We start from the raw sequence: 12,336 nt of genomic DNA on the forward strand, positions 1-12,336 counted from the left end.
ACGCACCGGGACGATCACCCCCTGGGCGGTGAGATCCTGAACCGCCCGTTGAAGATCTTGTAAACGATCTGGGGTCAAATGAAGATTTGAGGGAAAGAACCTGTCCGCGATAGGAATTCAATCTTGTACCCTGACCGAATGAGTTCCTGAACCCACCTGTCCTGAATCCGGGACATCCAAGGTTCGGGAAAACCGCGCAGACGTCCCCCCACCCCTGAAACGGGTGAGGGCGCCCCTTCGGGTCCAGGCGGACTGGGCCGTCGTGCCAGCGTGGGCAGCTTTTGACTTGCCCGCCCAAGGCTTCTTCTGGCCACCAGCGCCTTTGAAGGATTTGCCCTTGTCCTGTGCCTTGAAGGAACGAAAGGACCCCTGATTAGGTTTAAAGAAAGGGCCCCGCTTACCGCGGAAAAACTTACCCTTGGGTGCTTGAGGCAGCAGAGTGCTTTTGCCCCCAGTGACCCCCTTAACCAAGTCGTCCAGGGAGTCAAAACAAATAAGGCGCCTTCAGATAGCAGTACTCTGATCGCTAAAAAGGGTATTTTTTGAGAAGTAAAAAGTGTGCCACATCCCAATTAACATAGAAAATTTTGTTTGGATCAGGCAAAGACTTTTGGGGACTCCCTTGCCTCTAAAAGGCGATTCCCTGCATAAGGGATGTCAGACACAGTCTTCCTGGAAGTCTAGTCAGCCGACCAGCTCTTCAGCCATACCATACGACGGATTATGACTGCGACAGCAGATAGTCGTGAGACTAAAGGGGCCTCATCCAAGGCCGCGTCACACAGGTATAGAACAGCCTGAATAATTTGGTCCACCATCTCCAAAGTAGCAGGAGGGGTGGAATCAGCCACAAGGGTGCGTCTGAGCACCTTGGCCCACTCTACCACAGCCTGAGAGACCATCACAGAGGCGAAAATAGGTTTCATCAAAGAACCCGCCACCATATAGGAGTGAAAAGTAAGACTCCACCCGCCTATCCGTAGGGTCCCTAAACACCGCTTACCCGGCAGGTGGGGCTCATCCTCTAAATGTAGTGTATCTTTAACAGAACTAATAAGCGCAGACATAGCCGCGCGCTCTCTGGCCGTCCCGGGGGGGGGGGGGGGGGGGGGAGTCGTCCCCCTCCTCATCCTCCGCCTCCCCTTCCGACTGAGAGGACTGAGACCCTTCAGGGGGTACACTGTCCATGGCAACCATATCTAGCTCTGAATCAGAAGAATGAGAAAGCCTAGGCCTTTTCTTAGAAGCCCGCTCAGACATCAACAGATCCACTTTGGACGCTAAAGTCACAAGTGCAGCAGTAAGGGAGCCCATCGCAGAGGATTGAGGAGTACCTGAACCCTCCACCAGAGCTGGGGGGAATTTGCTGTCCTGGGACTCCATAACATTTTTTTTTTAAATCCGCGATAGCGGCAAATCCCACCGCAATGCACCGCAATGAGGACTAGCCTGAGATACCACACAGTGAGGAAAATAACTGACAGCAAAATAATATCCCCTGAAAAACAGCAGAAAAAGCCCCCAGAAGTGTAGCTGTACAATTACCACGCTTGCAGCTCAATTAGATTGTCTGAAGAAAGGAAATGATTTCACACCGCTAGAGGCCAAAAATAGGACTTGAGCCAAGGAAAAATGATTGCCAATGTAAAGTAATGGGGAGGCTCCGGGAAAATGGTTGCCGAGCACATGTACAAATACATTGCCCACACTAAGATGGCGCCCGAAGGGCGCGAACACACTACAAGGGAAAATGGCTGCTGAATGCCCATAGTGAAGCCAGAACAGCCTGCCCACACCCAAAATGGCGGCCCAGCGATTTTGTACCGCAGCGGCCCCCACAAGCATGCCTGCACCCCCAAAAGGTTTCACCAAACATAACCGAGGGGCTCAGGGACCCCCACAACCCCCCACAGTGCGACCTGGCCGCAACAGCGCCCCCGCAGGGACCGGGAGGAACACGCGGGACCCGGACACACAGACTCCAAGTAGACTGCCATCCCCTAGACAGAGGCCCCACATACACCCCCGGACATACAATGTCACAGACAGAGGTGGTAGCATGGTACTTACCGATCCAGCGAAGGTGTGGGTGCCTCTCTGCGACGGGAAGCCTCCCACCCCAGGCGGCGGGGGTGCCGTCAGCCAAACAGGATTCTAGCAACACACGGCGTACCGCAGTTGAGACATCCTTGCGAAGTGGCCACTTTGCGGGCTTCGTCCCTGATGACAGGGACAGGTCGTTTGCGAGGCCAGGGCGTACGCATAGCCTGCTAAACGCTCGATGGCGGGCTGGGATTCCATAAGGCTCTACTACAACCAGTCCTATTCCCAGCTCCGCAAACGCTGCAGTCTTCCGAAGTCTGACTAACTAAGCGCAGGATCAAATAAAAAGCTATCAGTGTAAAGAAAAAACACTTAGCAGAAATAAAAATTAAGAAAAGGCTGAGACTGTAGCCCCAGCCAAGGGAAGCCTATCTTACTCCTAACTAGGCAAAAGACAAACTGAGTTGGGAATGCTGATAGCAGGGGGGTATTGGACCAGAGGGACAGCCCCCTACCGGTGTGTCTATGCAAATTGTTTTGTGTTTTAACAAGTCTTATTCCTAGCTTGCTCCTGTGGATAAGAGGTCAATACCCATAAGTGAAGACTGTATGAGTGGGAGGCGACTGTCAGAGGACGTAAGAGAAAACTACATTTTCTTTCTTCCATCACGGCAGATGGGCTTGTAGCTCTCAATGGACTACAAGGGTGCTAATGAGCTCCCTCATAGTCCATTTACTCTTCCTTCAGCTTTGTAACTGAAAGCCCACATGGAGGTATAGGCAAAAAGCTGGAGAGAGAGAGTATGCAGGAGCCTGACACTGCACGTGAGATCTATTGATCATGGGTGCAATGTTTTGCACCTCCTGTAGGAAAAAATAAATGCACATTTTTATTCTGCAAAAATATTTGGATTACTTCTCAAAAGGTGGACTTTGCTTTAAAGTTGCCAACACTGACACAGAATACTTTAAAAAATAAATATTAGCATGAAATATTATTTGCTCACCTTGATCAATGCTAGAGCAGTTGCAATCGCACTAACGGTAAACATCACAGCTGGGAAAAGCATCACTATGGCAGCCCCTACATTGTAGCTAAAAAATGACACTGCAGCCAGCCATCCACTTCAAAGTTAAAAAAAAAAAAAAGAAAAAAAAAGTAAATATAAGTAATAAGTAAATATAAAATTAATTTCCATACTCTACATAATATATCATGAAAAACAGCACTAGCTTTTTATTATGTTTTTTTTTTTATTTTTGTAGCATGGTGCAAGCAATACAAGCAGCATCTGAAAAATATTGTATAGATTTAAAAAAATGCCATGGCATGCGTGCCCTTGACTATAAAATAGCATCTGCAATCCATGGAGTTACAGTAAAACCTGTCAGATGAAATACAGAATTTATACGAATAACCATAAGTCAGTTAAACAAGATTCTTATAGCTGCTGGTAATTAGATCATGATGTCAGTTTTATACTTTGTGATGGAAGTCCTGTATACAGGACTTTGATGAGCTTTCAGAAAATGCACTGAAACCGTGGGACATAATAGAAGTCTATGGCAATAAGCAGCTAATCCCAGCACCAAAACCGTGGTGTTCATTGCACTGCACCCACGCAGCAGTGTAAAGCTGCCCTTATTGAGTTTTAACAACTAGAAAATTTGCCACATGGATTAGTTATATATCAGGGTTTTTTTTTTTTAATTATTAAGATTCTCACCAAGCACCCCATCCAGAGATACCGATGGCCTGAACAACAGATAGGACAAACTGCACTCCGCATATGAAAAAGAAAGTCATGAAGTTGAATGAGCTGTCAGACCTAAGGAGAATCAACAAATACATTAAGAATTTCCTGTTAATTACTTGAATGAACTGACCTCTTAAAAACAAGTCAACATCTGCATATATTTTTCCTGCAATCTTACAAATCCAACATATCTACAGTGCATCTGGAAAGTATTCACAGCGCTTCTCTTTTTCCACAATTTGTTATGATACAGCCTTATTCCAAAATGGAAATTTCATTATTTTCCTAAAAATTCTACAAACAATACCCACCCCATAATGAGAACGTGAAAGAAGTTTGTTTGAAATCTTTGCAAATTTATCTTAAAAAATCACATATACATAAGTATTCACAGCCTTTGCCATGACACTCAAAATTAAGCTTAAGCGCGTCCTGTTTCCACTGATCATCCCTGAGAGATTTCTACAACTTGACTGGAGTCCACCTGTAGTAAACTCAGTTGATTGTACATGATTTGGAAAGGCACACACCTGTCTATATAAGGCCCCACAGTTAACAGTGCATGTCAGAGCGCAAGCCAAGCCATGAAGTCCAAGGAATTATATGTAGACCTCCAAGATAGGATTGTTTTGAGGCATAGATCTGGGGAAGTGTAAAGAAAAAATTCTACGATTTCTCCCAATGAGCACAGTGGCCCCCAATAGACAGTAAATGAAAAAAGTTTGGAACCACCAGGACTCTTCCTAGAGCGGGCCGCCCCAAGCAAACTGAGCAATTGGAGGAGAAGAGCCTTAGTCATGGAGGTGACCAAGAACCCGATGGTCACTCTGACAGAGCTCTGAACCTTCCATAATAACAAACACCTCTGCAGCACTCCATCAATCAGGCCTGTATGGTAGAGTGGCCAGACGGAAGCCACTCTTCAGTAAAAAGGCACATGACAGCCTGCCTGTAGTTTGCCAAAAGCCATCTGAAGGACTCTCAGACCATAATTCTCTGGTTGAACTCATTGGTCTGAATGGCAGGGTGCTCATCACCCTGCCAATACCATCCCTACAGCAAAGCATGGAAGTGGCAGCATCATGCTGCGGGGATGTTTTTCAGCGGCAGGACCTGGGAGACTAGTCAGGATCGAGGGAAAGAATAATGCAGCAATGTACAGAGACATCCTTCATGAAAACCTGCTCCAAAGCGCTCTGGACCTCAGACTGGGGTGAAGGTTCATCTTCCAACAGGACAACAACCCTAAGCACACATCCAAGATAAAAAGGAGTGGTTACGGGACAACTCTGTGAATGTCCTTGAGTGGCCCAGTCAGAGCCCATACTTGAACATCTCTGGAGAGATCTGAAAATGGTTGTGCACAGACATTCCCCCAAGTGTGCCAAGCTAGTAGCATCATACTGAAAAAAGACTTGAGGCTTTAATTGGTGCCAAGGTTGCTTCAACAAAGTATTGAGCAAGGCTATGAATACTTATGTACATGGGATTTTTTATTTTTAATAAATTTGCAAAGATTTCAAACAAACCTCTTTCACATTGTCATTATGGGATATTGTTTGTAGAATTTTGAGGAAAATAATTAATTTAATCAATTTTGGAATAAGGCTGTAACATAACAAAATGTGGAAAAAGTAAAACGCTGTGACTACTTTCCAGATGCACTGTATTACTCACTAAAAAATGATCTTTTGATGGACATGGCCTTATTTTTAATTCCAGGCAGGGAACAACGACCCGAGTCATTCCCACCCTGCAGCCCACCTTTTTATTTATGTGACCTGGCCTGCAGCTCATTGGAGTAAAAAAAAAAAAAAAAAATACAAGTTCAGAGTCATCCCTAAACACTTACCCAACCTCCTCACCTATTCTGCAGTACCGCTTCTCTCTTTCAGGTCTCACAGGAGACACTGAGGTGCACCCTTAGCACTGTGCTTGCTTGGGGGGCATCTGGAGCAAAGGAGGTGCAGACAGCGCCAGTGGCAGACCACCAAAGAGGAGGTAAGGGACCGCTCTGTGCAATAGTGTTGTACAGAGTAGGTATGGGGGGGGGGGGGTGTTGGATGCACTAGCAGATTTAAATTACACTAACAAATTGAAGACAAACCTACGCTAATACTTTATAAGCAGTTACAGCAATAGTTTTGTTTTCCTTTTGGGATAAAGGTTTTTACATAAATAAATAAAACCTGATCTTTGTGTTAAATGGTTTGTCTCATCTATCTAATAGCTAAATCTGCAGCACAGCTTGTTTTGTAGAACGGGCTTACAGGCTGGATCACCTGGTGAAAATAAAAGAAAGAAAAAACTTAAAATATTGTCTGCAGCCTCTAGGTAGCCATATTGCATTGTATTTTACTGAGCTGCAGATTGAAAAGGAAAGGTAATTTTTAATAACATTCAAATACAATATGACTTGGGTCACAATTGTATACACTATATTATTTTTTTTATTTGCTTTTTTTTACCCCACGAAAGTGGAGTTATCCCTTAACATTACCAATGGTTAGTAAGTCAATTCCTGTTTATGCAAATGCATGCCTGTTAATGTTGCAAGCTTTTTTTAAATTATTCCTTTCCCTGCTCTTCACATGAAATACTTCACACTTCTAACCAACCTTAAAAAGGAGAAGTACAGCCAAACCTTGAATCGCAAAATAGGGCCTGGTCTTTGAGCAGCCAAATCCTCCGGGGCTAAAGTGGTTAAGCTTTTGTGAGATAAGACTAGGATATCATATTCTACAACCTTTAGTATTCCCCAAAAAGTCAGTGAGAGCGCTTACCTGAAAGCTTTGTATGCTGGACGAAACCAACACACGTACCCACAAGGAGTGAACATGACCAGCCATAGCAAAGATAATCCAAAATTCACCCCAGAACCTCCTGCAATCCACCAAGCAAGGCAAGCAACCAAGTTTACTGCAAGGGTCAGGCAATAAACTGTGGAAAACAGAAATAAATTATTCAGAATGGAAAATATTTGTTATACTTGGGTGTTTTTATGTGTATTTTGTTATTGATGGAACATCATGCACTGGAACAATAGTGAACCCTAGATTGAGGTTTGTATCATGGTAACCTTGTGTTACTATATTTATAAAACGTTTTTCCAAATAACAACCCTGTTTTTAGCACTGCAATCGGCAAAGCCCATGTTCCCTGCTGAATGGAGAGCTTTAGCTGTGTGTTAAACCTCTGCAGAGAGACTACTGCTTCCACACAAAGGGGTTGATTTACTAAAAGGCAAAAAAAGACTGTGCTCAAGAGCTTAGTAAATAAGGCAAAGCTTCACTATGCAAAGAATACCCAATAACGTGCAGGCAAAATGAGAAAATACAGCATTTTTGCGTGGACATGTTTGGATGATGGGAGTCAGCAGAGCTTCTGCTCATTTACTAAGCTCTGGAGCAACTGCACTTGCAGAGTAAAACTGCAGTCTATTTGCTTTTAGTAAATCCACCAAAGAGTAAGTGTCCATTCACACTACCGCGACTTGTCAGCCTGACAAGTCGCGGTCCGTCGCGTGCTACAGGAACCGTTCTAATAGGAGTGACAAAAGTCACTCAGACTTAGAAAAAGGTTCCTGTACTACTTCGGGGCGACCTGGAGCGACTTGCATAGACATTCATTATATGAAGTCCGTGCAAGTCGCACCGAAGTCGCGGTGCACGCGACTTCACAGGTCGCCCCTGAAGTCGTGCCGCGTTAGTGTGAACCGGCACTAAGAGTCCTAATCTGCCATACAGTTAGAATTTCAATATTTGCTTGTAATCAATTGTCTTAGCAAGAAGGCAGGTGGGAGATGCTGAACAAAAAACTGAATTTTTGTTAAATCTTACCTGTAAAATCCTTTCTCTGAGTCCTCCGACAGTCGCCGCCGCCTCTAAGTCATCACTGTTGGGTATTGACTTCCGCTCCGCAGGAGCAGCTAGGCATAAAGACTTAGTCAAAAGAACAAAGGCATTTGCATATACACACCCATGGGGGCTGTCCCATCTGGTCAATACCCCCCTGCAGTGACCACTCCCAACTCAGTTTGGTAGCATAGCAGTAGGTAATAAGAACACAACCCCAAAAAGAGGGGCGGGGGCGGCGACTATCGGAGGACTCAGAGAAAGGAATTTTACAGGTAAGATTTTACAAAAATTCCGTTTTCTCTTACGTCCTCCGACAGTCGCCGCCGCCTCCAAGTCATCACTGTTGAGATGTCCCAAAGCAATATAGACATGAGGGGTGGGAGACGCAACCGTAGAAAGGCAACGCAGTACCCACATCAGAGAAAGGAATCTTACATGCACCGTAAGAGAACCTTCTGGGCAACAGAAAACAATGCTCAACAGGAGCAACAGCCCAGGAAAGCAAATACCAACAGCCAGGGACCCAGAAAAAAACAAGGGTCCTTCATGGCACTGCCACACTGAGAACCTTGCGGCCAAAGAAGGCATCAGCTGATGCCAGAACATCTACTTTGTAGAATTTCGAAAAAGTGTGCACCGACGACCAAGTCGCAGCCTTGCACACCTGGGCCACCGAAGCCCGATGCCAATAGGCCCAGGACGCACTCACAGATCTGGTAGAGTGCGCCTTAACAGGGAAGGGTGGAACCCATTCCTTCAAAGCATAAGCCTGTTCAATGATCTGTCTGATCCATTTGGCAATAGTCGCTGCAGACGCAGCCATGCCCTTTTGAGGTCCCTCAGGAAGGACAAACAGTGAATCCGTCTTCCGAAATGATTCCGTAAACGACAGGTAAACCCTGACAACATCCAAGGAATGCAGAGCAACCTCCTTAGGATGCTTAGGCTTCGTACAAAGCAAAGGTAGGACAATGTCCTCATTAATGTGGTACTCAGAGACCACCTTAGGAAGAAAGGAGGGATGCGGACGCAAGACCACCTTGTCCCGGTGAATCACCAAGTACGGAGAACGGCAAGATAACGCTGCCAGTTCTGACACCCTGCAAGCCGAAGTGATCGCCACCAAAAAGGCAACCTTCTTAGACAGCAGAGGCAACGAGATATCTCGAATGTCTTCAAAGGGAGCACGTTGCAACACGGACAGAACCAAGTTAAAGTCCCATGGAGGTAAGGGCTCCGTCCTGGGAGGAGCCAAATGTCGCACACCTTGAATGAAGGTGCGAACCAGAGAATGAGACGCCACAGGGCGTTGGAAAAGAATAGCCAGTGCGGATACCTGGCCCTTGATCGTGGCCAGCGCCAATCACTGGTCTACACCAGACTGGAGGAAGGCCAACACCCTCGAGCGAGGGGAGAACCCCCTGGACTCACACCAGACGAAGTAAGCCTTCCAGGTACGGTAATAGATTTTACCAGAGGAGGTTTTCCTAGCCTTAACAAGGGTAGGGATGACATCAGGGGAGAGACCCCTGTCCCTCAGGACCTGGGTCTCAACAGCCAGCGACTATAAAGCAGGATGGAAGATCGGACCCTGAGACAGGAGATCTTCCCGCAGAGGCAGCCGCCACGGAGGCGCCACTGCCAGGTGAACAACGTCAGCGTACCAGGACCGGCGTGGCCAGTCCGGCGCCACCAGAATCACCAGGTGCTGTTCCCGAGGCTAACCTGCAGAGGAACCTGGATAGCAACTGAATCGGAGGAAAGGCATACATCAGACGATACTGATTCCAAGGGGCCACCAACGCATCCGGGGCATCCGCCAGAGGATCGCGCGTTCTTGCCACAAACCTTTCCACCTTTTGGTTTAGCCGAGATGCGAACAGATCCACGGGGAATCCCCATTTCGCACACAGCATTTGGAAGACCTCCGGGTGCAGGGACCATTCCCCCTGGTCCAGAGTCTGGCGGCTCAGATAGTCGGCCTGCCAGTTCTCCACACCCAGAACGTGAACTGCTGAGATTGCCGGGACATGAGTCTCGGCCCAAGACAGAATTTCGGTCAGCTCCCGGGCTGCCCGGGCACTCCTGGTGCCCCCTTGGTGGTTGATGTAAGCCACCGCGGTAGCATTGTCCGTCTGTACCCGAACAGGACGGCCCCGAAGTCGGTCCGACCACTGGAAGAGACAGAGTTTTATTGCTCACAATTCCAGCACATTTATCGGGAGGGAGGATTCCTCCTCCGACCAAGTGCCCTGGGCAGACAGGTTGCCCAGGACTCCACCCCAGCCCGACAGGCTGGCATCCGTGGTAATCACCGTCCACAACAACTGACGGAAGGACTTGCCTTCCAACACCGTCGGGGACTGGAGCCACCACAGAAGAGCCAATCTGGTCTGACGACTCAATGAGACGCACAGATCCAGAGACAATCGGTCCCACCTGGCCAGGATCTCCACCTGGAGAGCCCGCGTGTGAAACTGAGCAAAGGGAATCGCCTCGAAGGCCGAAACCATCAACCCCAGGCCCCGCATACAGGTCCTAAGTGATGAGGACGGATTGTCCCTGAGGGACCTGATCTCGTCCCGTTAAGTCCGGAGCTTGTCCTCCGGCAAGAACACCTTTGCCTGAGCAGAGTCCAGAATCATTCCCAGATAGGGAAGACGAACCGATGGAGACAACGTCGATTTCTGAACGTTGATGGTCCATCCGAACTCCTGTAGCGTCTGCACCGTGGTGGACAGATCGCGCAGTAGGTCCTGGCTGACACTCGATCTCAGAAGGAGATCGTCCAGGTACCCCAAGACCTCAATGCCCTGTGCCCTTAACAGGCCCAGAACCGGCGCCAGCACTTTGGTAAAGACCCTTGGAGCCGAAGCGAGACCGAAAGGTAACACCACAAACTGATAGTGGTCCTCTGCGATAGCAAACCGAAGGTACCGCTGATGACCCTCGAAAATGGGGATGTGCAGGTACGCATCTTTTAGATCTATCGAGGCCAGGAATTTTCCTGGACTCAAGGAGGCCATCACCGAACGGAGAGACTCCATACGGAACTTCCGAACACGCACGAAGCGGTTCAACGCTTTTAGGTCCAGAATAGGACGCACTTTGCCCTCCTTTCTGGGCACAGTGAACAGATTTGAATAAAACCCCCGAAACCTGTCCCGATGAGGCACCGGGACAATCACCCCCTGAGCAAGAAGGTCCTGCACCGCTTGGTACAGGTCCTGCAGACGCCCAGGAGGCAAATGAAGATTTGAGGGAAAAAAATGGATTTTTGTAAAATCTTACCGTAAAATCCTTTTCTCTTAAGCTCATTGACAGACGCAGTCCTCTTGATTAATATCAAATCGGGTTATACTGCCCTCTACAGGAGTAGGACACTAGGCAGAAGGAAAACGTTCTGGCCACACCTTAGGGGCAGTCCCAGAGGGTATATCCTCTCTCTCCCTGCTACAGGATGTCAGTTATGTCACAAAGCAGTGTCAGAGAATTTAACCCAACCCAACTCAAAAGTAGAGGGGCGGGTACTGCGTCTGTCAATGAGCGACAGAGAAAAGGATTTTACGGTAAGATTTTACAAAAATCCATTTTTCTCTGTCGCTCATTGACAGACGCAGTCCTCTTGATGAATATCAAATCGGGAAGTCCCAAAGCAGTGCCACAAATGAGGGGTGGGATAACAGAAATCAAAAAACAATCTAGAAGGCCCAACTGGTGCCGACTAGAAGTCTTAAAGGCTCATCAGTCAAACAGATGAAACTCCCAACAGGAAAAACCCTCGAGGTAGACCAACGGTCTCCTCAAATTGCGGCCTGCAGAACCTTGCGGCCATGCCATCACATCAACTTTATAAAATTTTGTAAAGGTATGAACCGACGACCAGGTAGCTGTCTTTCAAACCTGGACCACTGACGCCTGATGGCGGAAAGCCCAGGAAGCACTAAGCGCCCAAGTGGAGTGCGCCTTAACGGGGAACGGAGGATTCCGACCCTTAATAGAATAAGCCTGTACCACCGTCTGTCTGATCCATTTGGAGATAGTCGCGGCAGATGCAGGCAACCCCTTTTTGGGGCCATCCGTGATCACAAAAAGTGAATCCGTTTTACGAAACGAGTCCGTAGTTCGACAAGATAATGCGGCCAGTTATGACACCCTGCGTGCAGAAGTAATGGCCACCAAGAAGGCCACCTTCTGGGATAAAGTAAGCAAGGGAATCTCCCTGATATTTTCAAAGGGAGGTTTCTGAAGAACCGACAACACCAAATTAATATACCAGGGCGGTAAGGGCGCGCGCACTGGCGGAGCCAAGTGCCGCACCCCCTGGATGAAATTCCGCACCAAGGAATGGGTAGCCAAAGGTTTCTGAAAGAAAATTGCTAACGCTGAAACCTGACCCTTGATAGTACTCAAGGCCAGCTTCTGCTCACTCCTTGTTGCAGAAAAGCCATGATTCGGGTCACCGAATAGGCCCGTGGAGGAAATCCAAAGGATTCGCACCACGCAATATAAGACCTCCATGTGCGATGATAGACTTTTCTAGAAGTGGCTTTCCTTGCTTTAATTAAAGTAGGAATAACTGAAGTTGACAATCCCTTGTCCTTCAGCACCTGAGCCTCAATAGCCAGGCCGTTAAAGCCAGCGATTGTAAAGCAAGATGGAAGATCGGTCTCTGAGAC

General features: G+C 47.6%; 1 protein-coding gene across 2 annotated transcripts in view; it reads right to left on the reverse strand.

Moving 5' to 3' along the window:
* Positions 1-12,336, reverse strand: part of SCAMP4 (secretory carrier membrane protein 4) — an 80,662-nt gene that overhangs the window by 6,422 nt on the left and 61,904 nt on the right. For both annotated transcript variants that reach the window (XM_082253810.1, XM_082253809.1), the window contains exons 4-6: positions 6,584-6,740; positions 3,771-3,872; positions 3,051-3,168 (exon numbers count right to left, since the gene is read on the reverse strand). In XM_082253810.1, the coding sequence (XP_082109936.1) occupies positions 3,051-3,168; positions 3,771-3,872; positions 6,584-6,740 (377 nt within the window). The remainder of the gene's footprint in view (positions 1-3,050; positions 3,169-3,770; positions 3,873-6,583; positions 6,741-12,336) is intronic.

The sequence above is a fragment of the Pelophylax lessonae genome, assembly GCF_965119305.1.
Source record: "Pelophylax lessonae genome assembly, chromosome: 1".
NCBI lineage: Eukaryota > Metazoa > Chordata > Amphibia > Anura > Ranidae > Pelophylax > Pelophylax lessonae.